At 37.7% G+C, this 25,244-nt stretch overlaps 1 protein-coding gene across 5 annotated transcripts in view; it reads right to left on the bottom strand.

The window, feature by feature from the left end:
* KCNQ5 (potassium voltage-gated channel subfamily Q member 5) overlaps window positions 1–25,244 on the bottom strand; it is a gene marked incomplete at its 5' end in the record, with an annotated part of 518,709 nt that overhangs the window by 129,629 nt on the left and 363,836 nt on the right. For all 5 annotated transcript variants that reach the window (XM_081094504.1, XM_081094506.1, XM_081094508.1 and 2 more), the window contains one exon: window positions 15,865–15,991. In XM_081094504.1, the coding sequence (XP_080950630.1) occupies window positions 15,865–15,991 (127 nt within the window). The remainder of the gene's footprint in view (window positions 1–15,864; window positions 15,992–25,244) is intronic.

Genomic DNA, 25,244 nt, shown 5'->3' with positions numbered 1-25,244 from the left:
GGCGGGGTATGATTCTACAGGTGAATGTCTACTAGCTTGAGCTGTTTTGAACTTTTTATTCACTTGATACACATTTATTGTGGCCAGAAACTGCTAGCACCTGGGTATACAATAGTAAAGGCACGGATGGGACTCGGATGGGTGAACAAGAGAGATGGCACCCTGCACATACGGGGATGAGAGGACAGTCGGCATAGGAGTCACTGAATGGAGGAATACAAGGAGCACAGTGGAGCATCAGCTAACCTAATTAAGGGGCCAGGAAAACCAGGGGGAAACATACGTTAAGCCGAAATGGACAATCGAACCCCTCTTATTAACCCAACATCCTCTAGGCACCATAACACAATCATATCTGACATGATCACATCTGAAGAGCTCTAGACTAAAAAAGTACTGGAATAGTTCCCTCCCCATCCACTCCTCTTTGAAAATAAAATATATTCTTATTTAAGATACATAGACTCTCAAATTCTAGGAAATAAGTATTGATTGAGAAAAAGCAACCAACAAAAGCATACAAAGAGGTCTTACAGAATTGATACTTCTTCTTCTGATTGTATTTATTGATTCTGGGATTGATCAGAGATCAGACTGAACCCATTACTTTTTTGATTCAATGTATTACACTAACAGCTATAGTGTACTAGTATTTACTACATGCCAGGCACTAAGCTAAAATTTTTACATCTATTATTTTATTTAATCTTCTTGGGCAATCTTTTGGGAAAGTACAACTAAAATTCCAAGTTTAATATTAAAGAAATGTGTGGAGAGCAAATTAAGGCCAATCTTAGGAAACCTTTCCAGACAGGGCTCTGTTAAGGGAGTTAAAAATGCTGTTTTGTGTTACTTCAGCCTAGGGCTGAGGAACATTCAAGTGAATATCCTGTGGTAAGTTACCTCCAACACTTATCTTTGCAATGACAAAAATGCCTCCAGTGTGAGATTCTGCATAATGGCACATTATGGAAACCGATCAACCCATCCCAACATCACTGGACAACAAATCTAATAATAGTCAGCATTTATGTTGTGCTTATTATGTGCAGGCAACATTCTTTTAATTTAGTTTTTAAATAGTTAATATGTTTATAGTTTAAATATCAAAATGGTATAAAGAGAAATTAATGATTACTCTTGCTCTCAGCCCTGTCCCCATTCACTTTGCCCTTTCTCATTATCAAGTGAACATTTTTATTTTTTTTAAAAACATGGCCAATGTGTCTTTATACAAATAAAAAAACCAATATGACTATATATTGCTTGTCTTTTCTTACACAAAAATATAGCATACTACATATGCAGTATTAAATTTCTTCCTTTTGCTTATATATACTGAGATCTTTCCAAACTACATAACTATATAACGCCATTGCATGTTATTTATTATATTCTTAGCTTATTCAGCTACACTGAATACTTATTATATATTAATGAAACTATTAGGAAGCACACTTTTGAGTTGAAGTGTAAATGCCATGTAATTTTATGAGACATTGACACTTTTCCATAAGGGTGATACCATTTTGCATTCTATGGAGTATAAATGCCATTTCCCTCATGGTCTCACTAAAAATGTGTAGTCAGATTTTGGATTTTTGTCAATCTGAGGAAATACTATGAGGAATACAGATATTTTTTCTGTGAACTGCCTGTTCATATTCATTTGACATCTTTTATTTTCTACTGGGATGTTAAATTTTTCTTCTGAATTTCTAGAGCTCTTTACATTTAAATGATTAACTCTTTATCTCTGATAGGAGCTGTATTTTTCCATATTTGTCTTTTGACTTTGCTTGTTTGTTTTATTTTATGCAGCATTATTTGATTTCATTTAGCCTAATTCGATAAATTTTTAATTTTTATGTAGTCTAAATTTATCAATATTTTCTTCTATGGCTTCTATATTTTTAGTTGCAGTTAGAAAGGTCTTCTGGTTCCATGACTACAAAAAAATTTACCCAATTCTGCTATCCAGTATTTATAGTTTTATTTAAATCTTTGATTTATTTGGAGTTTGTCTTGGGATCTCGTAAGATATATATGGATCAAATTTATCTTTTTCAAAATGAGTAATTAGTTGTTCCAACATCACTTATAAACACAGTGAGAATGAAGTTGAAATTCATGAATTTGAGCACATGGGGTTGTTATTAACTTTTGAGAACATGACCTTTTTGTTGATGGTGATGAAGAATCCATTGGGAGACATTAAAGAAAATGATGGAGGAAAAGCAGAACCTGAGAGAATCGTTTTAAGAATGGGGGGATTTCAGAAAAGTGTGGAATTAGGGAGAACAAATGACTTCTTTTTAGATCACATCAGAACCATGAATATTGGGGCTCACTTTGCTATAAAGCTCCACTGGGCCTTGGTAGACATTTTAAACTTTTTATTTTGTTGGAGTTGCGCTTTAAAGCTCTAACTAATGTGCTTACAGCTGGCCCTCCACGGGTTTCCTATCCAGAGATTTAACTGACTGGGAAACAAAAATATTCCAAAGAGAAAAGTTATGTTGTTGTTGACATGCACTATGAAGTTAGACCTAGGATGGTTGCAGACTTATTTTCTTTTCATTATTCCCTAACAATGCAGTATATGTATGTCACTTACATTATATTGGCTATTATAACTAATCTGTAGATGAATCAAAGTATATGGGAGGGAAATATAAGCGTAGGTTATATGCAAATACTAGGCCATTTTACATAAGGGACTTGTGCTTCTGGGGATTTTGATATCTGTGGGGTTTCTGGAACCAACCCCTGCAGAGACTGAGGAACAACTGTTCGTATATCCTTCAGCAGGCAAGCATAGTTAGTATTGGTCTCATTAATGTTTGTTTGAAAAGGGATTTTCTACAAAATAAAGTTAGATTTAAGTAATGGTCCTTCAGGAGTCTGTATAGTATTGACTTTTTACATTAATTGGTCTCTCAACACTTCATCTACGTAAACGTCAAAGTTACATTCATTTACCAGATCACGAAGGACTTCTCCTTAATGACTATATTTTAATTTGTTTTATTGATCCAAGTGGTTAAATATGAATTTTAGAAACTTCTGCTTATGAAAATAATTTTCATAGAAAAACAGATAAAGTAGAGTCATTCAATTTCTATGAAGATAAAAAATGTCACGTAAGTCAGCCTAGCTGTAATTTATTACCATGAAATATTCTAGGCATTTTTATATTTTGGCAATTTCTGATAAAGTTAAAGAAACACTTACCATATGACCCAGTAATCTCATTCCTGGGTATTTACCCTAGAGAAATAAAAACTTATGTTCATACAAAAACCTGTGCACGAATATTCATAGCACCCTTATTTGCAATAGCCAAAATTGAGAAACAATCCATTGACCGTTTAAAGGTAAATGGATAAACTATGGTACATCCATATTATGGAATACTATTCAGCAGTAAAAAGGAATGAGATACTGATACATGCAGTGACTTGGATGGATATCAAGAGCATTATGCTGAGTTAGGGGGAAAAGCCAATTTTGAAAGGTTACTACTATATGATTCCATTTACATAACATTCTAAAAATGACAAAATTACAGTGATGGAGAATAGATTAATGATTCCCAGGGGTTAGGATCGGGAAGGGGAGTAACTCTAAAGGGATAATGTAAGGGATAGCACTCCAAGATACTTTAGGGCAGTGGTTCTCAACCTTCTGGCCCTTTAAAAACAGTTCTTCATGTTGTGACCCAACCATAAAATTATTTTCATTGCTACTTCATAACTGTAGTGTTGCTACTGTTATGAATCGTAATGTAAATATCTGATATGCAGGATGGTCTTAGGCAGCCCCTGTGAAAGGGTTGTTTGACTGCCAAAGGGGTCGCGACCCACAGGTTGAGAACCGCTGCTTTAGGGTGATGGGAAAGTTTTGTATCTTGACTGTGATAATTAAATTAATCTATGCATGTGATAAAATTTCAACGTGGTATATATAGAAAAAATTGAGTGCATGCAACAATTGGCGAAATCTGAATGTCTGCAGTTTAGTTCGTAATACAGTGGGGCCTTGACTTACGAGTTTAATTCGTGACGGAGCTCATAACTCAAATTACTCGTATGTCAAATCTTAAAGTGAATGAGTGAGACACGTGATGCTGGGCTGATGTTGTGGTGTTCACTGTGATGTTCGCTGCGCCAACTAGCGGTGGGGTATCTGAAGCTGGCTCGTAACCCGAATTTTAGCTCGCAACTCAAAGCAAAAAATCGGCTGAGAGACGGCTTGTATCATGAAAAACTCGTTAGTCGGGACACTTGTAAGTCAAGGCCCCACTGTATATATCCATATCAACTTCCTGGTTTTGATAATTGTACCATACTTATGTCAGATGTTATCAGTGGGGGAAGCTGGATGAAAGTACATGGGTTCAAGGGAACTCTTTGTATTATATTTGTAAGTTCTAAGTCTAAAGTTATCTCAAAATAAGAAGTTGAAAAAAAAAAGGCCTGACCTTAGGAAGATGGCTAATGGGAAAAAGAATTGTACATTTTATGACACTGATGTCTATTTTTTTTTAGACTTCAGCTAAAATGTGGGGTGGAGGAGGTTTGGGATGGGAATCAGACTTCAGCACATGGTTTATTCATTTGTTCCTATGCCACAGTGGGTAGTGGAGGGAGATGTGGTGTCATAGAAACACCTTGGGACTTGATGTGAGCAAATATTTCTCTGTATTTTTTGTTCTGATTCTTTTGCTTATATGCAGTGTGACCCTTGATAAGACCCATAAGTTAACACTCCATTTTTAAATTTATAAAATGGGTATCATATGGGGGGAGATGGAAGAGGGCATATGGGAGATAAATGGTGATGGAAGGAGACTTGACTTGGGGTAGTAATGTGTTGTGGAATTGTGCAACCTGAAACCTGTATAATTTTGTTAATCAGTATCACCCCAATAAATTCAATACAAGGAAAACAAATAAAATGGGTATCATAATCTTTTCCAACTTTAATAAGATTTTCATAGGATTTATCTGAGATAGTCCATAAATATGATTTATAATTTAAACTATGAAATTTTATTCCTGTTCATGTAACACCAGATAGCCCAACTCTCAACCTTCTGGTATTTTCAGCTTTAAAAGAAGATTACTTATGTAAGTACATAACCACAGTGAATTAGTGGACAAGTAATCAAAAGTCAAAAATGAAGCAAAGGCTCACTCATCTTTTGTTTCAAGGAAGGCTGTGAGTTGAGCATTTAGCTCAATGTGGTTCTTTCTTTCAAACCAGAAGGGTCCAGAGGGAAAGTAATGCACTGTTTTCTTTCATAATTAAAGAAAAAAAAATCAGTAAGCTACTTCTAACAAAAAAAGATGGTTCTGCAGCATTTTCAGTTGGAACTTTTGCTTATGTTTAAAAATGAGGAAAATAAAAAGTCCTTTCCAATTGTGGCCAGTAGAATTAGGATCATCTCTTTCATGGCATCAGGTACCACATGAAAATCTGGATCCTGAAAAGAAAGTTGCTAATCTAACATGGTCTCCCACCAACCCTTTAATAAATTCATTTTCCCTGCTCCATCATTATTCTTCCAAATGTAGATTAAATGGATTATGCTGTAATTAAATTTGACTCTCAGAAGAGGCAGTGCTTTAGAGCAATAGGCTCTAGGGAGGCAGAATTCTATTACTAGCTTCACTGCTGACTTAGGGGCCAGGTATGAGCCCCCCCCCCCCATCCCCCCGGCCTTATTTCATGGCACCTCAATTCTTCTGTCTATAGAGTGAGATAAACAATGTCTCAGAGGGACATGGTGCTGCTGCTTTATGAGCTCTACATTCTAATTGTGCCCCAAATTCCTTGATGGAAAAGTGCTCTTTGAAGAATTAAAGATGTATTTATATTGTTGTTGTGACTCTTAACAGGAATGAAGCTTTAAAATCTAATTTTAAAAGCCTCCTACTGCACAGTACATTACCCACTTTCTTAAATACTGCAATCAGCTGTGCACTGAGTAGCTCTGTGGTATTTATTAAAAATAAAAAATAAAAGACTGCAAAAATGTACTGTAGAACATTTTCAAAGCTATGTGCAGCGGTTTAACGGCAGGACTTCCATTGAAGTTAATGGGACTCATACTGGCAAATTCCAAGCACCATTTTGAAAATTTACCCCATAGTGATAGTTTAATGTTTCTTATTGATCATAAGTTTTCAGATAACATTTCGAGGCAAAAAGGGACAACTTATCAAAGGAAATAAATAATCTTTAATGAGATAACTCTGCATTGCCACCGTTCTAAGTAAGAGGATGCTCACAGTCCTTTGGTAAGTAGGCTCTTAGGGATTGTTTATCGGCAACTGCTGTCAATGGGGCTGAGAAAAGTTTTCACCATATTCTCCTAATTCCTGTGGCTTATAGAAAATAACACATATCATTTTCGGTTTTGATATTTCATGTTTGCAAGGGTAGAAATATAGTTATATGGGAAAGTGAGAGGGAATAGGCTTATATTCTTCTGAATGAGTAAAATTTGCATATTGCTGCCACAAAGTTCAAACAGGTATAGATAACTAAAAAACCCAGAGCTTTGTATATCCATACTTTTTGTTGCCTGATCAAAATTCAGCATCATACTTGCCACTGATCTATTGAACCTTTAACTAGTGTGGTAACCTGATACTAGAAGCTGCCTTGTATCAGGTAACTACTAGCATATGCCCTCATACGGCCTACATGACCCTCATGTGACCTCTGCCTATCTGTCCATCAGCTCCTACTCCTCTCCCCACTACTCACTGAGCTCCAGCCAAAATGTCTCTCTCTTGGACAAGCCAAGCTCATTGGGTTTTAAGAATGTTTGCAATTACCATTTTTCTGGCCTGTAAAGATATCTGCCTAAATCTTCTCGTGACTGGTTCCCTTTTAATGTTCAGGTCAACTTGAGGGTCCATTCCTTAAAAAGACTTTCTCAGGCCCCTCAATCTAAAGAAGACCCTGACATTTCTGTTTTATTTTCTTCATTGCATGTCTCTCCAGTTGATACCTTACTTTTCAAAAATATGCTTGTGTATTTTTTTTTCTGTCCATGGGATAATCATTCTATGAGTAGGATCTTGCCCATTTGGTGCAACACAATCTCTCCAGCATCTCGAATTATGCTTGGACATGATGCACATTGTGTAAATGTTTGTTGGGTGACTAAACTAAAAACCTAGGGTACCTTTTGCTCCGGTGTCTCATACAATTTGTAATGAGATTCTATATCTTCTCCCCACAAGTACTTCCACCTCCATCACCTTTACTTGGTGTCACCATAATTAGTCTCCCTCCTTCCAGTTTTGCCCTTCTTTAAGAGCCCAGGAGACTGTACTCTTACAGGCAGGGACCATGTTCCATTCATCTTTGAGTTTTTTTACACATAAGACCATGTTTAGCATGTAATAAGTGCTCTGTCTGTGAATGAATTTTCTTACAGAACATTTGATAGTACAGAATATTAGTACAATATATCACAGTGCTCTACTGAAGTTTATAGAAAGAGTGGGAAATAATAATTTGTTATTCATTTCCCTCTAAGGGCATTTTCTCTATGGTTAAGTCATACCAGCTAATCAAGCTACTTTGTAAGTTCAAATTTGTGCATCAGGTCAACAATCACCTAAACAGGTTTCTGAATAGTCTACTAATGTTAATAAACATTCAAAGGCTTTTCTGGGAGTAACATTACATATCCTGGAGATGTTTCCATTTAGGAAATACATGGAGAACCTCATGATAATTCTGCTTAAGAGCATATGCGATTTGATACAAGGCAAGTATAACTACTTTAGAGCCCAATTTCCCCTTTAGGTTAGAGAACAGAAATAAGTGACCTGATAAAGTAAACCTGGTAAAATTAAGACTGATACTGCAAGGAAAGTCATTTTGTAAAGTCCAACTTCTCATTAAAAAATCTTGGATTACTAAAGATGTACAGAAAAGTATCAGGTTCTTTTGTGAGTTGATGACAATGAACAAGATTCAATTACACTTAAACAAGGGTAATTTTGTCATAGTTGGGTAGTGTGGTACAACGGAAAATAGATAATTTCTTGGTCGTTGTCCTGGGTATGGGAAATAGATAATTACTTGGTCAGTGTCCTGGGTTCCTGGCACACTGCTACCAAAATCCTTGGAATCTCTGGAGTGATAAATGTCTTTTGTATGCTAATGAGATGACCATAGTTTTAAGATTGGGACCAGTTACCAGAAAGACCAAAGCATTGTCAGAGAGTTGGAATTTCAAGCCCAACCCTGGACCTCTGGAAAGGGAAGGAGGTCTAGAGATGAGTTCAATCAACAATGGTCAATGATTTAATCAATTGTGCCTAAGTAATGAGAACTCCATGAAAATATCTGAGACATTAGGTTCTGAGAGCTTCCAGGTTGGTGAACACATTGAGGTGCTGGGAGGGTGGCATGCCTGGAGAGGGCATGGAAGTGCCATGCTAGTCATTTCCCTTCGCCAAATAACTGTCCTATGCTTCTCTTCCATTTGCCTGTGCTGGAATTGTATCTTTTATAAATAACCAAAAATAGTAAGTAAAGCACTTTCCTCAGTTCTGTGAATCATTTTAGTGAATTTTCAAACCTGAGATAGGGAGTATGGAAACCCTTATAGTTGTAGTTACCTGGGTAGAAGCATGTGTGAGGAACCTCATTATAGCTGGCAAGTCAAGTCTGGGAGTGGGGTGCAGGGGGAGTCTTGTGGGACTCAGTTCTTAACCTGTGGAATCTGCACTAACTCTGTGCAGTTAGTATCAGAATTTAATTGAGTTGTTGAATACCCTGTTGGTGTCTTGAGAGTGGGAGGATTGGCTGCTATGAGAAAAAAAGCTTCAGATTTGGTGTTGTGAATAAAAACAGCACATTAGGTAAGTATATTTTTCTAGAGTGAAATCACAAACAGCGAATCTTGTTTCTTTAACCTACCATCTTTCTGTGGGCAAGTCTCTTAAATCCTGTCTTACTTCCTCATACAAAATGGGATATAATATTTATAGAGTGCTCAGAGCAGTACCTAGCATAGAACAGGTCTTAATAAATATCAGCTATCAATAACTAAAGGGATTGAAAAGACTTTAATGGCTTTTTGTGATAAATCAATCCAATAGGGTTTAATTGTCCTCAGATGGTCCAATGAATCATATGGAATAAATCTATATGTGAAGTAGTTTGAAGACTTAGAAGTAAAGAGAGACAGAAGAAGATAGGAAATAAGAGAGGATATAATTTCTACCAAAAGAGAGAAAAGATTAGAAGGTATATAAAATGATGCAATTCAAAGGCTTAGAACAAAATTCAATGTTTCATAGAACTGAAGATGGAGAAGGCAGAGAAACAAAAAACAAAAACAAAAAAATGTTGAATGCCTGTTGATGGTGATGAAGAATCATGTCTCAAATCTTCAGTTGAGAGGGCAGTGGCAGTTCTGGGAATCTCTGATTTAACTTTTGAACACATTAGCAGCTGAAGTTGCCTTTTAATAGGATGAACTCGCAGATATATTAGAGTGGCCTTGGCTGTGTGGTTGATTTTAATAGAGGCTTCTATTTTGTTTTAGCCAAGTAAGAGGCTGGTTATTTTTTTCTTATTAAAAAATTCACTTGTTGGCATTTTCCTGAGAGACCGTTATCTCATGTCAAAGGCACATGTGCTCAACTCATGAGGGAAAGATCTGTGCTGTGATTTGTCTCCTTTGTCCTCTTGTGGAAATATTACACTGAAGGAAAACTGTTAAAACTGCATTAAGAAATCAACTTAAATTTAGCATCAAGTACAGATCCAAGATTAATAACAGGCTGGTATTTTCTGTTTCTTTAAGATGCATTGCAAGACTGAAAAATATGGCCCTATTATACCTGTCTTTAAAATCACCAGGGAATCCAAACAAGCCACTGTTGGAAGTAATTTGTTGGCTTCCTGACACATCAGGCTCATTATCCTGATCTAAGTACCAGCCTTTGGTATTATTTGCAATTTTCAGGTAGGTCATTAATAAAAGCTTGAAAAAAGAATGACTACAAAGTCAGTCTTTGAAGTTATTTCACACATTCTCAATACTGAGGTCATTGAATGAGTGATTTGTGCTTGAATGTCGAAATATTGTATAGGGCAACCTGGATTGTCATCCTAAAATATACTTGACCCTAAAAATTGGTAAGGCAATGATTATTGCCCATACTTGTAGAAATGTTAATTCAACCGAGTCTTTGAGGAGAGATGTAAATTAAATATATAGGACTAAGGAATAATTTTGTAATAAAAAATAAATTTTACCAGCTTTCATAGGAAACTCCCCAAACCAAGCAGAGATAATTACAGTAATGAAAGACAGCACCTAATAAAAAAAATTAATAGACTTTTTTCTTCCCCTAGGTAAGCAACTGTTGTTTAAAATGTTTTCCCAACACACAAGTATACAATGATTTTCTGATTTCTTAAATCAACAAGTTTTTTAAATGCTCCTGATTCTGGTAAGAGTTCAGGGATAAGAGGTTGGGCAGTTCAGGAGGGGGGAATTCTAAAGTCTTTGGGAATTAGCCTGTGCGACCTCTATCAAATTGTGTCCAAATATTATCATTTGGTCTATAGGGCTCAATACTATAGAAAGGTTACTAGATGCCCACTCAAGTAGCTTTCATCTCTTTCTAATCGGAAAGAATAATATCGGTGTGCTTACAGAAAGCATTTTTCACATTGAAGGTACAGCCAACTTATCACAATCTTATCTATATCTTTTTCTTGAATGCTTAAGACTTCTAAAAACATTTGGGTGTGTATTTGGCATGTTCAGAGTAATCAAGTCATACAAACACAAGGAGATCTGAGAAATTTTAGCTACACTTTCAAACTCAGAGCAGTTACCATGGACAGATGAGAGAGATATTACTCCTTGTTCCATTTCATCACAGTAAATTATGTTGAACACGGGAACTACAAGGTTCAGTTTACATTATACTTTATCATTTTACTAGTGACATCAATCATTTTTATGGACCTATTAAACAGGCCCAGAAGGGGTTTTGTCATTTGTTACAGCCTGCTGCCTTCAGGCCGGTGACATTTGGTTCCTCTGTGTAAGTTAAAATTGTATTGACCTCATACTAACGAGCCACATTTGAACATGTTTCACTATTACCTCAATTCAGCTGGGCCATGGATCAAACTGTTATATGCACTTTAAATAAAAGACCGAAAAATGCATAGTTACCTTAAATGTAAGTATAAATATTGTATTTGTTCTAATAGGGACTCATTATATACTTATCCATGAAATTTTCTTCCAAAGTGATTAATTTACAAAAATACCCAAATGAAGGAAGATGTCGGCATAGGTTAAAGCCGGAGTTTGCTGCCTCGAACAACCACTTCAAAAATACAACTAAAAGACGGAACGGACATCATCCAGAAGCACAGGAAGGCTGGCTGAGTGGAAGTTCTACAACTAGGAGGAAAGAGAATAGCATACTGAGACTCAGAGGAGGTGCAGTGTTGAAGTCAAATACTAAGGTGCGGAGTGCATGCAGAGCGGGCTGGCGGCTGAGGGTGCAGTTGTCTGTTTCAATCGGGAGGGAGTCTCAGACTGTGAGCTCCAGATCCGGGCGAGTCTCTAGGGACCCAGACTCAAATGGGAGAAGCGGGAATGTCTGGCTTTGGTTGGAACTTGAAGGCAGCTTTCTCTCTGAGGTGTGCAGCGGTTGCTGGGACTCTGAGAGGCAGAACCCCTGGGGACAGGACTGAGAGCAGCCATAACTGCTCGCTCAGCCCACCCTGTAGATCCCCTGGGACCCGCCCCACCCAAGCCCTGCACAGAGGCATTTGCTGGATAGCCTCAGGCAAAGGCTAGATTAGCACCTCCCTAGAGGACAGAAGTTCTCTCACTGCAGGCACAGCTGATTCTCACAGCCAGTTGGCCTGGAGGTCAAATCCCCTCCAGTATTACCTACAACAATCAAGGCTTAACTACAACAAGACTGCACACAAAGACCACTAGGGGTTGCACCAAGAAAGCATAAAAAATGCGGAGACAAAGAAACAGGATGCAAATGTCAGAACTGGAGGATATTGAGCTCAAAACCACACTTTTAAGGGCTTTCAATAATTTTCTAGAAACTGCCGATAAACTTAATGAGATCTAAAGAAATCTAATGAGACCCTCGATGTTGTGATAAAGAACCAACTAGAAATTAAGCATACACTGACTGAAATAAAGAATATTATACAGACACCCAACAGCAGACCAGAGGAGCGCAAGAATCAAGGCAAAGATTTGAAATGCGAAGAAGCAAAAAACACCCAACTGGAAAATCAAAATGAAAAAAGAATCCGAAAATACGAAGATAGTGTAAGGAGCCTCTGGGACAGCTTCAAGCGTACCAACATCCGAATTATAGGGGTGCCAGAAGATAAGAGAGAGCAAGATATTGAAAACCTATTTGAAGAAATAATGACAGAAAACTTCCCCTACCTGGTGAAAGAAATAGACTTACAAGTCCAGGAAGCGCAGAGAACCCCAAACAAAAGGAATCCAAAGAGGACCACACCAAGACACATCATCATTAAAATGCCAAGAGCAAAAGACAAAGAGAGAATCTTAAAAGCAGCAAGAGAAAGAAACTCAGTTACCTACAAGGGAATAACCATACGACTATCAGCTGATTTCTCAACAGAAACTTTGCAGGCCAGAAGGGAGTGGCAAGAAATATTCAAAGTGATGAATGCCAAGAACCTACAACCAAGATTACTTTATCCAGAAAAGCCATCATTCAGAATTGAAGGTCAGATAAAGTGCTTCACAGATAAGGAAAAGCTAAAGGGGTTCATCACCACCAAACCAGTATTATATGAAATGCTGAAAGGTATCCTTTAAGAAGAGGAAGAAGAAGAAAATGGTAAAGATACATACTATGAACAACAAATATGCATCTATCAACAAGTGAATCTAAGAATCAAGTGAATAAATAATCTGATATACAGAATGAACTGGTGATTATAATAGAATCAGGGACATAGAAAGGGAATGGACTGACTATTCTTGGGGGGGAAAGGGGTGTGGGAGATGCGGGAAGAGACTGGACAAAAATCGTGCACCTATGGATGAGGACAGTGGGTGGGGAGTGAGGGCAGAGGGTGGGGTGGGAACTGGGAGGAGGGGAGCTATGGGGGGAAAAAAGAGGAACAAATGTAATAATCTGAACAATATAGATTTAATTAAAAAAAAATTAAGAAAACTGGAAGGACATCTTAACATTTCCTAAAGAGCTGACTCATGTTATAGGTTCTTCTACTCTGATTTTCATGACACTTTTGTTATTATTACAAGTATTTATAAAGTACTTCCTATGAACAAAGAAAAAAAAATACCCAAATGAAGAAAAGGCTTAAAGAGTTAACTAAACTTGAAACTATGCCTAAGCCAGTTATACTAAATTTTTAAGGTCACTATTTACAGGGTCAAAGGTGTCTAAAATTACGTATAACATAACATCATTTTTAGAACCATGTGCCACATCCAAACCTTAAGGATCTGATACAGGGAGAGAATGATTAAAGCACTAAGAGGGGCTGATGCATCCAGAGTTGAAAACAGCTATCAAAAGGCAGCAGGCATCTGGGAAAGAACTTTCTTTTCAGCTTGCAGGCCGGAAATACATTGGCATTGCCTCTGGAACTGGAACAAAACCAATTTGTAATTGGTTTTAAAGTCTGGAGTGGAACATTCCTGCAGCCTTCCATGAACCAATCTTATCCTGTAGAAGCTGAGTGAGTCTTGGCTAACCATTTGCCTTGTAAATTGTTTTGTTTGGTCCTTTAAAGGACAGAAAGTACTCATGCAATAGTTTCACATCAAGTTACAGTCTTCTGTGATGTTGCTTGAGCAGAGAATTCCAAAAGAGAAAAAAATCTCCAGGGAGAAAAATCAAAAGCCTTCACTAATATGTTTTGGGGCTGGACGGGCCTGCAAGGCTGGGAGTTGCTACCGATTTTCCTCTCTACCTGAGCAATGGTTTCCAAAGAGGAGAAAAGCCCACTCTTGCAGAAGAGAGGCAGTTGGACAAATAAAAATTCATTAGCAGAGGCCAAACAGGACATTTTAAGACTGTGTTAATTTAGAATTTCACTATTGTCACTGCAGTGCTTCACACACCGCCAAATTTCTATAAAGTTTGACTGAATAAATGGTGACTCTTTTGAAGTGTGTATACTATGAAAGGGCCTCAGTGGCAGAGAGTGTGGGGAGCCCACCCATTCTTCCATCGCCACGACAGTGCTCTTCCTTCGCAACAAGGGTGGAATGAAAGATTGTTCTTAACAGGGCCCATGGATGGGGAGACCTTCTCCAGTGCGTCATTACATTCACTCTGCCCCTGCCTCAGGGAACACTGGTAAAGGCGGAGACTCAGAATATTGCTCAACAATTCTTGACTTCTAAAACAAAATGAAAACCCGTCGTGGATGAAGAAGATAGTCTAAATCACTTTGTAGATTAAAAATCCACTTTCTGAGAGTGGAAATGGTTGAAATAATAAGTAAGCCTCCCCAAGAACTTTCACTATTTGGATTTGAATGGCTGCCAAAGAAGTGAGAAGGCAAAAAGAGCAAGAAAACCAGATTTAGCTGTTAAATAACAACAACAACCATAACAATATAGCTTATATATGTAGGGTTTTTCTGCTCAAAAGGAAGAACATTCTATTTTTTTAAAAGGGGGTGGGGCTGAAGCTATGTTCTTCTAAAATGTCAATGTCATGCAGCAAAGAAGGTCTGAGGAATTGTTCTAGATTAAAGGTGACTAAAGAGACATGGCAACTAAATGCACTATGTGATCTAAATGCAGACTGGATCATGTACTGAGGAGGAAAAAATGCTGTAGAGGACATTATTGGATCAGCTGACAAAATTGGAATACAACCAGGAGATTAGATAAAGTGTTGCATCAATGTTAAATTTACTGAAGGTTATAGAAAGGAATATCTTTATCCTTAGGAAATCTACATTGCAATATTTAGGGGAAAAGGACTTGGATGTAGGCAATTTACTCTTTTTTTAAAATTATTTTTTGAGATATAATTTACTAGAGTTTTCAATTTTATGATATACTTTTAAATATATTACTGGAAGATCCCAGATCTTAACCCTAGAATGCTATATGACGTCTTCATTAATAAGTATAATTTGAAATTGGTACCTAGGTGAATGGAATCCCTCTGAAAACGACAGCATCTAGGGGGATGCAGAGATGTGATTCTTACTTAGGGACTGCAGGGAGGGTGACTCATATTTCAGAGTATAAAACACTTAATCCTGTCTGAAGTTACCAGTGCATAAAGTAAAACAAACTTGAGGCACACTAATTGACATGCATTACCAAGTCTAATACACTTCTATCCATTCCAGTTAATTAGAAGCAAAAAGGAACATTGCCTATATTATAGGGGAGAAAAGGGTCTTATTTATATTTTCTGAAATTAATGCTTCCCTAATTCAGGTCAACACTGAGAACCATATAGTTCGGTGTAACGTAATTGATACAGGTGGGTGTTCTAGAGCCAGACCTTCTGGCTCAAATCCCAGCTCCACCACTTACTACTGATATGACTTTAAGTAACATATTTCATTTTTCTTTGCCGCAGTTTCTTCATCTGTAAAATGGGGATAATAAAAATACCTACCACACAGTGTTGTGGTGAGGATTAAATGAGTCAACACTTTGAAAAACACAAGCGTGCCTGACATGATAAATACTCCACAAATATTAATTTTAATATAAATTAAATGTTGCAATGCAGTAGGCAGAAGAAAAGGATGCAGAAGTCCAGGTATCTGGACTTTGATATTTACCTATAACACAGAAGGGCTTTCGGGCAAATCTCAGTCTTCCTTGCCATCCTCTGTACCGACAACAGCAACCTGCAGACCAGATTCGAATGATGAACTCCAAACCAAAGACGACAATCATCACAAATTCCTAAAATATCAAAGCAGACATGTTAGAGGTATTGTGGAGCAAACCAGAGCAAGAAGCTCGGAGCGTATTTCTGAACATTTAGGCACTTCATCTAAAACATCTATTTGTTAAATGTAGACAATTGAAGAACATCTCTTCTCCAAACCAAAGTAAACCTGGAGAACATTGAGAACTCATATTGTCTGCATTTGCTATTATGGAATGCCATTCCTTTCCAAGTCTTGAACACTGCAGATTTAAGAGTCAGTTTCAATACTAAATTTGCAGGTTGAATTACCAATCTGCCTTGTACAGCTGACTTACCAGTATAGCTGACTTCAGCTACCTGGTAACATGTGAAGGATCTGAAATGAAAGAGAGGACCCTGAAAACACAACTTTACAGTTTCACAGAAAACAGACCATTTGGCTGCAAGAAGTGACTATCTCTAAGCCCTCAAGGGTTGTTCTTACTAGCAGAGAAAAAGAACTGACTATTTAAAACTTTGCTGAGTTCTTTTATTATGATGTCTAAATCTCCTCATAAAACAGCAAGTTTCAGAAACATTACTGTGCATGTGGCATATGCACGCTTTGTCAGACATGAGACCCTAAACTTTAGGGCCTAAAGTCTTCGAATCTGAAGGTTATTAATTATCATATTGGCCTTCGGTGAGAGCTGCTTGGTAAATAACACCTGCTCCAGCAAAAGGACTTTGAGATTATTTAGGAAGAGTTGTGAGTGAACCTTGGGGAAAGGCCAACTAAATTGGCTCATTAAGCAGTGGGTCATAGAATGAGAAACCCAATGGAATTTTTAAGAAGAAAGCATTTTTGGAGCAAGCTAATCATACCACCTTGTTTCCCCTATAGGGACAGGCACTGAGTTGATCAAAATTGGTTTCTTTTTAAAAACAATTCCCTGTCTTGTTTTGAAATAAGGGTTGGTTCAGCATCAGTAATGTAGAGCAGCTATCTTCAACCTTTTTCATCTCATGGAATACATAGCTAATTACCAAAATTCTGTGGCACACCAAAATATATATATATTTTTTGCTGATCTTACAAAAAAATAGGTATACTTTTTGACAGCCATTGTTGTATTGGCTGTTGTCATTTTTTAAAATTTGGCAATCTAAGGGAAAAGAGGTCAGCGTCCCTGACTTAATAGTCAGGTATTGCATGTTTTAAAAATTCTTGTGGCACCTGTTGAAAATCGCTGCTGCAGAACAACATATATATATATATATATATATATATATATATATATATATATATTTATATATATGTATATATATATATATATTTTTAAAAATTTTATTGAACTTATTTATTAAATTATTTTTTAAATTATTTATTAAATTATTTTTACTATAATTGCTTCATTATAAAAGTGATACATGGTCCTTACGAAAACATGAAACATTATAGAACTATAGAGCATAGAAAGTAAAGGTTCTAAGCCACTCCCCATTCTCCCACCCCATGCACCAAGATAAAAACCGTTATCAAATTTAGAAAAATGGCATTTGTGTTGCAAGTTTCAGGCAAATGTCTATTTCTTCAGTTAGAGTATGTGATGATGTGTTGCACTTTGGAAATGCCTAGTAGAGATACATCATTTTATCCGTCTGTTATTTTGCACTAAGTAACCCACAAATATTTCTCACGATGGGAAATAAATCTCCAACATCATTGCTGCTTACTTACAGTGATTTAAAACTATTTATGGGCTAAATCTCTGAAGATGACTTTACACACAGATGACCAAAACTATGCAACATTATTAGTAATGAAATGAGGGTTTTTGTTTTTGTTAATCTTCACCTGAGGATATTTTTTCCCATTGATTTTTTTTAGAGAGAATGGACTGGGGGCAGGGGGAGGGGAGTGTAAGAGAGAGACAGAGAAACATCAATGTGAGAGAGACACTTCAATTGGTTGCCTCCGGCATGTGCCCTGACAGGGGCCAGGGACAGAGCCGCAACTGAGGTACATGCCCTTGACCAAATTGAACCCTCGACCATTTAAGTCAAAAGGCCAACACTCTATCCACTGAGCAAAACTGGCTAGGGCTGAGGGCTTTGTTTTGTTTTGGCTTTGTTATATATCAGGGTGGTTGGGTCTAGTAAGTTATTAAGGTGGCTACAGTACTAGATCACTTGTGTTTCATCCAGCACATCTTCCCACACACAGAAAGCATGCCGAGGCCTATGATGCCCATGGAGCTGTGCCCCATCCAGATCTAATGGCAAGTCCACTTTTCTACCCCAGCCTCTAACTCCTACTTGTGCCAGGAAGGTTGGCACGCCACTGGTGACAGGTCATATTATAAGATTACCCAAGAATATCCCAAATATGCCTGAGGGCCCAGGCACTACCATATCATGATGTTTCTTTTTTTGTGGGAATTGCTGACATTATTCTAAAGTAATAAATATTTAACCATTGTAATTTTGCACCATTTTTAGGTGGCACTGAGGTAGGATAAATTAAGTCTACAAATTCGTTACTCAGGATCCCTTGTTCAGGAATATTGCTTACAGCTTTTTTTAAGGGGTAAGGGAAAAATCTTTCATTTCCAAGTAAAGCTAGAGGAAGTTGTAACTGGATTTCACCACGGGAACATAACTTGTGCCTTGAGGGAAATAATAATGGAATTAGAATTCTCTTGTCCTTCCTTGCTAGAGACCATTACTTAGCATTCCCTATGAGGGCTTGGTTTCAGACTGTGTGAAAAGTAACCTCGAAAATCTTCTGTCACTGAGTAAGCAGCGGTGGGAGGTGAGAGCTCAGCAGGTGTGGAGAGCTTCCTCAGGCCCAGCGCAGCAGCTGTGGGGAAGTTCTCTCTCCAAGACTTGGATGGATGTGATGGGGACAAAAGTGTGAAAACCACTTTGAACAGACTCTGTCCCCTGGTTCTTGCAAGTTGCATCTTATTTCAGTAAAAAGGAATAAATTTTATTGAGCTAGAGAAGGGCAATCACCCCTCATCTGACAGGTGCAAAATGAGTGGGGAGTGGAAGTGTGAAAAGACCACTTTTTCCCTCTTTTTCCTTTCCCCAGCTTTGTTGAGGTGTAATTGACAAATAAAAATTGCATATATTGAAGGTATACAACATGATGTTTTAATATACATATACATTGTAAAATGATTATCATAATCAATCTAATTACGTATTTATCACCTCACAGTTAACATTTTGTGTGTGGTGAGAACACTTAAAATCAACTTAGCACATTTTTAGTACACAATACAATATTATTAACTTCTATTACTAGAAGCCCAGTGCATGAAATTCATGCACGGGGTTGGGGGTGGGGGTGTCCCTCAGCTTGGCCTGCGCCCTCTTGCAATCCAGGACCCCTTGGGTAGGGTCCCTAGGCCTGGCCGGTGATCAGGGCCTATCGGGGCTTTCCTTCCCCCCAGCTGCCGGCAGCTGGCCCCACCCCCACCACTGCTCTGCTTGCCATTTGTGCAGCACTGCCCCTCCTTCCCCCACCACTGGTCACCTCCCTCCGTGGGCGACAGGTGTGGGGTGCGATCGCTTGGCTGGCCTGGGCCTCCCTCTGCAGGGTGATTGCTGGCTGGCCCTGTACACCTGCCACAGCATCACTGGCCAGTGGCCTGGGCCTCTCTCTGTGGGGCAATCAATCACCGGGATCTGCGATTGATCACCCAGCAGAGGGAGGCCCTGCCACTTGGCTGGGGCTTTGTGATCGATTGCCGTGCAGAGGGTGGCCTGGCCTCCCTCTTTGGGGAGATTACAGAGCCCCCCCCCCCCAACCCCTGATTGATTTCTCTGCCAGCTGGTGGTCTGGGTCTCCCTCTTTGGGGTAATCGATAGTGGAGCTTCCCCTCCCCCCATCGATCACCCCACAGAAGGTGGTGTGGGCCTCCCTCTGTGGGGCGATCATGAGACAGTGGCAGGCCCCTCTGACCAATCGCATCACACCTGCCTTTGCTGACCTGGCACAAGTGCATGTCATAGTGTGGTCGTCTGGACAGTTGTTCTGCTGTTTGGTTGTTCAGTTGATTTGCATATTACGCTTTTATTATTATAGATAGTCACCATGTCGTACATTAGATATCCAGAACGGGTTCATCATGAATAACTGAAATTTGCATACCTAAGCAGTAACAACTCTCCATTTTCCCTGACACCCAGACCCTGGTAACCACCATTCTACCCTGCCCTTATGAGTTCAACTTTTTTAGATTCCGTATAATTGAGATCATGTAGTATTGTAGTTGTCTTTCTCTGTATGGCTTATTTCACGTAGCATAACGTCCTTCATGTTCATCCATGTTATTGCAAATAGCAGGATTTCCTTCTCTTTCAAGGCTATTCCACTGCACATATATACCACATTTTTAATACATTTGTCCTTTGATGGACACAGAGGTTGTTTTCATATCTTTGATATTGTGAATAATGTTTCAATGAACATGAAAATGAAAATATTTCTTTATGATCTTGGCTTCATTTCCTTTGGATATATTCCCAGAAGTGGTATTGCTGGGTCATATGGTAGTTCTAGTTTTAATTTTTTGAGGAACCTTCATACTGTTTTCCATAGTAGTTGCACCAATTTACATTCTGATCAACAATGCACAAAGGTTCCCTTTTCTCCATAGCATCGCCAGAACTTACCTTTTGTCTTTGAAAATAGACATTTTAACAAGTGTGAGATGATATCATTGTGGTTTTGATTTTCATTTCCCTGATGATTAGTAATGTTGAGCATCTTTTCATATACCTGTTGGCCATTTGTATGTCTTCTTTTCAGACATGTCTATCCAGGTCCTTTGCTCATTTTAAAAATAGGTTATTTTTGAATTTTTGCTATTGAATTATAGAAGTTTCATATATATATATATGTATATATAATTTTTTAGATGTTTTAGATGTTTTCTCCCATTCTGAAGGTCGTCTTTTCACTCTGTTGATTATTTCCTTTGCTGTGCGAAGTTTTCCAGTTTGATGCAATTCCACTTGTCTAGTTTTGCTTTTGTTGCCTGTGCCTTGGGATCTTGTTTAAAAAAATCATTGTCCAGAGTAATGTCAAGCTCTTCCCCTAGAGTTTTGTTCTAGAGTTTTAGGCCTTACATTTAAGTCTTTAACCCATTTTGAGTTGATTTTTTTTACAGGGTATTAGATAAGTGTCCAATTTCATTCTTTTGCATGCAGATATCCAGTTTTTCCATTTATTACAAAAATCTCAGCAAGTTAGAAATAGAGATTTATTATCTCAATTAAATAAATAACATGTACAAAAACCCCAATGAAACATTTAGCTATGCTGTTAGCTATGCATGCTAAAATTACAAAATGTTGATAGAAGAAATCAGAGAAGACCTAAATAAATGGAAATACCATGTTCATGAATTGGATGAGTCAACATAATAAAGATGTCAACTCTTCCCAAATTGATCTGTAAGTTTAATTAAATTCCTATAAAAATCTCAAAAAGCATTTTTTTTAAAGAAATAAACAAACTTACTCTAAAATTAATATGGAAAAGTCCAGGTCCTAGAACAGGTAAAACAATCCCAACAAAGAAGAATAAAGTTAAAGGAATCACTCAACATGATAGTAAGACCTACTATATAGCTCCAATATTCAAGACTGTGTGGTACTCTCAGAGGGACAGACACACAGAGAACAATAGAGAGAACAGAATAGAGAATTTGGAAACAGACAAACATGCTCAATTGATTTAAAAATATTTTTATTAATTTCAGAGAGTAAGGGAGAGGGAGAGAGAGATAAAACATCAATGATGAAAGAGAATCATTGATCGGCTGTCTCCTGCACGCCCCACACTGGGGATCAAGCCCACAACCCGGGAATGTGCCCCGATTGGGAATCAATCAGTGACCTCTTGGTTCATAGGTCAATGTTCAACCACTGAGCCATAATGGCTGGGCTTATTTTTCTTATAAAAGTGCAAAAGCAATTTAGTGAAGGAAGAAATAGCCATTTAACAAATGATGTTGGGGCAATTGGGCATTAATAGGCCCCCCCAAAAGTGAACCTAAATCTATACCTCACACCTTATACAAAAATCAATTCAAATGTAACATGGACTTAAATGATAAACTATAAAACTTTCAGTAAAAAACCGAAGTAAATTTTGGGAATTTGAGTGAATAAAAGTTGTTAGACTGAACATGAAAGCACAAGGTATAAAAGGAAAAATTAATGACTTGGAATTCATCAAAAGCAGAGAGAATGAAAAGACACACTATAGTCTGGGGGAAAACATTTACAAACCACATATATGACAAAGGACTAATATCTAGAATATGTAAAAACTCTACTAAAGACTCAGGAGTAAAAAAACAACAACACACAAATTCAATTAGAAAATGGGCAAAAGTCATGAATGACATTTCACTGAAGAGGATTTATGGATAGCCAATCAGCACATGGAAAGATATTCAACATCATTAGCCATACAGAAAATGTAAATTCAAATCACAATGAGATAACACTACACATGTGTCAGAATGGCTAAAATAAAAAAAATAGTGATAACATAAAATGCTCAGGAGAATGCAGGGAAACTGGATCATTCACACACTGCTGGTGGGAATGTAAAATGGTACCACTCATCTGAAAAACAGTTTTATTAACTCTTATAAAAATGCCGTTACTATATTCTTGGACATTCATGTCAGAGAAATGAAAACTTATTGTTTATACAAAAACCTGTACACACAAGTGTTCATAGTGGATTTATTCATAATGACCCCAAACTGAAAACAGTCCAAATGTCCTAACCATGTGAATGAGTTAAACAAGGGTTACTGTATCCATACCATGCTCTACTACTCAACAATAAAAAATGAATAAACTGTTGATACACAAAACAACTTAGATGGATCTCTAGAGAATTATGCTGAGTGAAAAAAGCCAAGCTCAAAAGGTTACATATCATATTATTCCATTTATATAACATTTTTACACACCATCTTAGCCAAAAGACTGAGAAACGATTATGAAAAATGAAAAAAAAAATAGAAATGCAGAACAACTAATAGTTGACAGAAGTCGAGGATTGTGGGGGGAGTCCTGGGTGGGTAGGAAGGAGGAGGTGGGTGTGGGTATTAAAGGGCAATCTGAGAGACCCTCGTGGTGATGGAATTGCTTGGTATCTTGATTTTTGTTACAGATACATGAGCCTCTAACATTGCACAGAACTACAGCCACACATTCTAACGTATACAACCAAAACTGGAGAACTTTAAAAAAAGATCTGTGGATTGTAGCAATATTAGTATTCTGGTTGTGATATACTACAGATTTGCAAAATTTTATTGTTTGAAGAAACAGGGTAAAGTGTACCCAGGATACCTCATATTATTTCTTACAATGACATGTGAATCTGCAATTATCTCAAAAAAAATTCCAATAAAAAAGGCATTGCCCATCATCCAACCAATGGGGGAGACCTCTAAGAGGAAATGTTTTCCTCTTTAAGTTCAGATGCTAGCTCTGAGCTTACCGAGTTTTGGTTTAGTGGTGCTCTCCAAATGACCCTTTGGAGGGGGCCCCATTTTATTTTCAAGTGAGTTAGAAATTAAAAAATCTTTTATGTTCAGTTGAAAATGTTTTATGGGTGGTTCTTCTGACTCTTGCTGGGCCAGCAGGTACAGGTGCCTTTGCTGCTGTACCTTAGGATAAACCCGTTCATTTTCTCTTGCTTGTTTTTAATTGAAATAAGATGCCCACCATTTTCTCAAGTGGTTGCTAAAGAGATAAGTGAGTAAGGATCAGAGTACTTAACCTACTTGGAGGAAAGCTGTAATGTAAAGCTGGTATTACTAACAATGGTTCTGTCCTTCCTAATGGAAGTCCCTAGGCGTTTGGCTTTGCCAGCCCTCTACAACTAAAGGCAATGTTTATTATTTTTACCAAAACTCTTAAAGGAGTTTTAGTGTTTCCCCATTTGTCTTCAGAGAAATTAGGTAAAACAGCAAGCATTTTTTCTACTCTCTTAAAGACTAAGAGAATGCACATAGAAATTTAGAAATCCAAGACACAGGGGTAGAGCCAGTCTATCTTGAATATCTATTTAGAATACTAACTTAGCATTAACCCTCTTTTCTAGAGATTAAGGAAGAATCTTTATATGTCACACAAGAGAACTGTGATGCTATTTTATTGATATTTATGAATTTGCTATATAATTTGAGATTGAAATTCTATTCTTGCAGTTATTTTGCTCTTGAGTTACTCAAAGTGGTTTTAAGTAAGACTGATTGATTTTTGGGGGCACAAATTCACATTGCCTAATAGCTCACATTCTAGTTGTTTTCTCATTAATTAACAACCACTGTTTATTAAAACACAGTGACCTTTGTCTAATCTATAAGCTGTCTTCTGTGACCATTAGTTTTTTCCTGGTTTTATGCCATCAAATAGCACTTCTATGAAGATGAAATGCCGACATTATAAACCCTGTGACATTTGCACCAATTTTTGAAGAGCTGTGGCTAATTAGACATACAAAATTGGAACTATTGCCTTTCTTCAGAATATTAACATAATCAATTTCCAGCTATTTTTGCTCCTTTTGTGTGTGTGTATACTTAAAGTAACATAGGGCAGCAGTCTAGAGTGCCTCTTTCAGATAATTCCTGCAGAAAAAGGATGTGTGATGTAAACTGAGTCATAAATTGCCAAGAAAGGCATCAGTCAGAAGGGTTGCAGTTATAATTCTTTGTAATTTGGAAAGTTTTTCTAGTACAATAGATATTAAGGAAATAAAATTAAGGTATAGAGATGGCCCCACACAAATCAGAAAATGGGGATAAATACACAAAAGGAAATCATCTTTTGTTTTTTGTCTCTTTAAAGCACAGAAAGACCATACCAGGGGTCCTCAAACTTTTAAAACAGGGGGTCAATTCACTGTCCCTCAGACCGTTGGAGGGCCGGACTATAGTTTAATGCCCATCCAATATGGGGGAGACACTCAAGAGACACCTTCTGTGTTCATGTTCTGTGTTCTTAAAGACATACCCTGCAGCAGGGTAAAACATGGCTCCATCTGCCGCGGGGGCATCTCTCGGTGGGACAGACCCACAGCGGTGCTCTCTGCTGGGGTGCCCAAGTTGGCAGTGAACATAGGGGGCTTCCCTCACTTTCTCCTCTTCCCTCCATTAGGAACAGAAAGCGGGTTCACTGATTTTTTTACAGTTGTCTACCCTCCCCCACTCCAAGTAAATGGTATCTGGCTGTATATGGTTGTGCCTGCAAGCAACC

Source organism: Myotis nattereri (genome assembly GCF_964212035.1).
Source record: "Myotis nattereri genome assembly, chromosome: 6".
Lineage (NCBI taxonomy): Eukaryota > Metazoa > Chordata > Mammalia > Chiroptera > Vespertilionidae > Myotis > Myotis nattereri.
The sequence above is the reverse complement of the archived record's forward strand: the minus strand, read 5'-3'. Positions and strand labels throughout refer to the sequence as shown.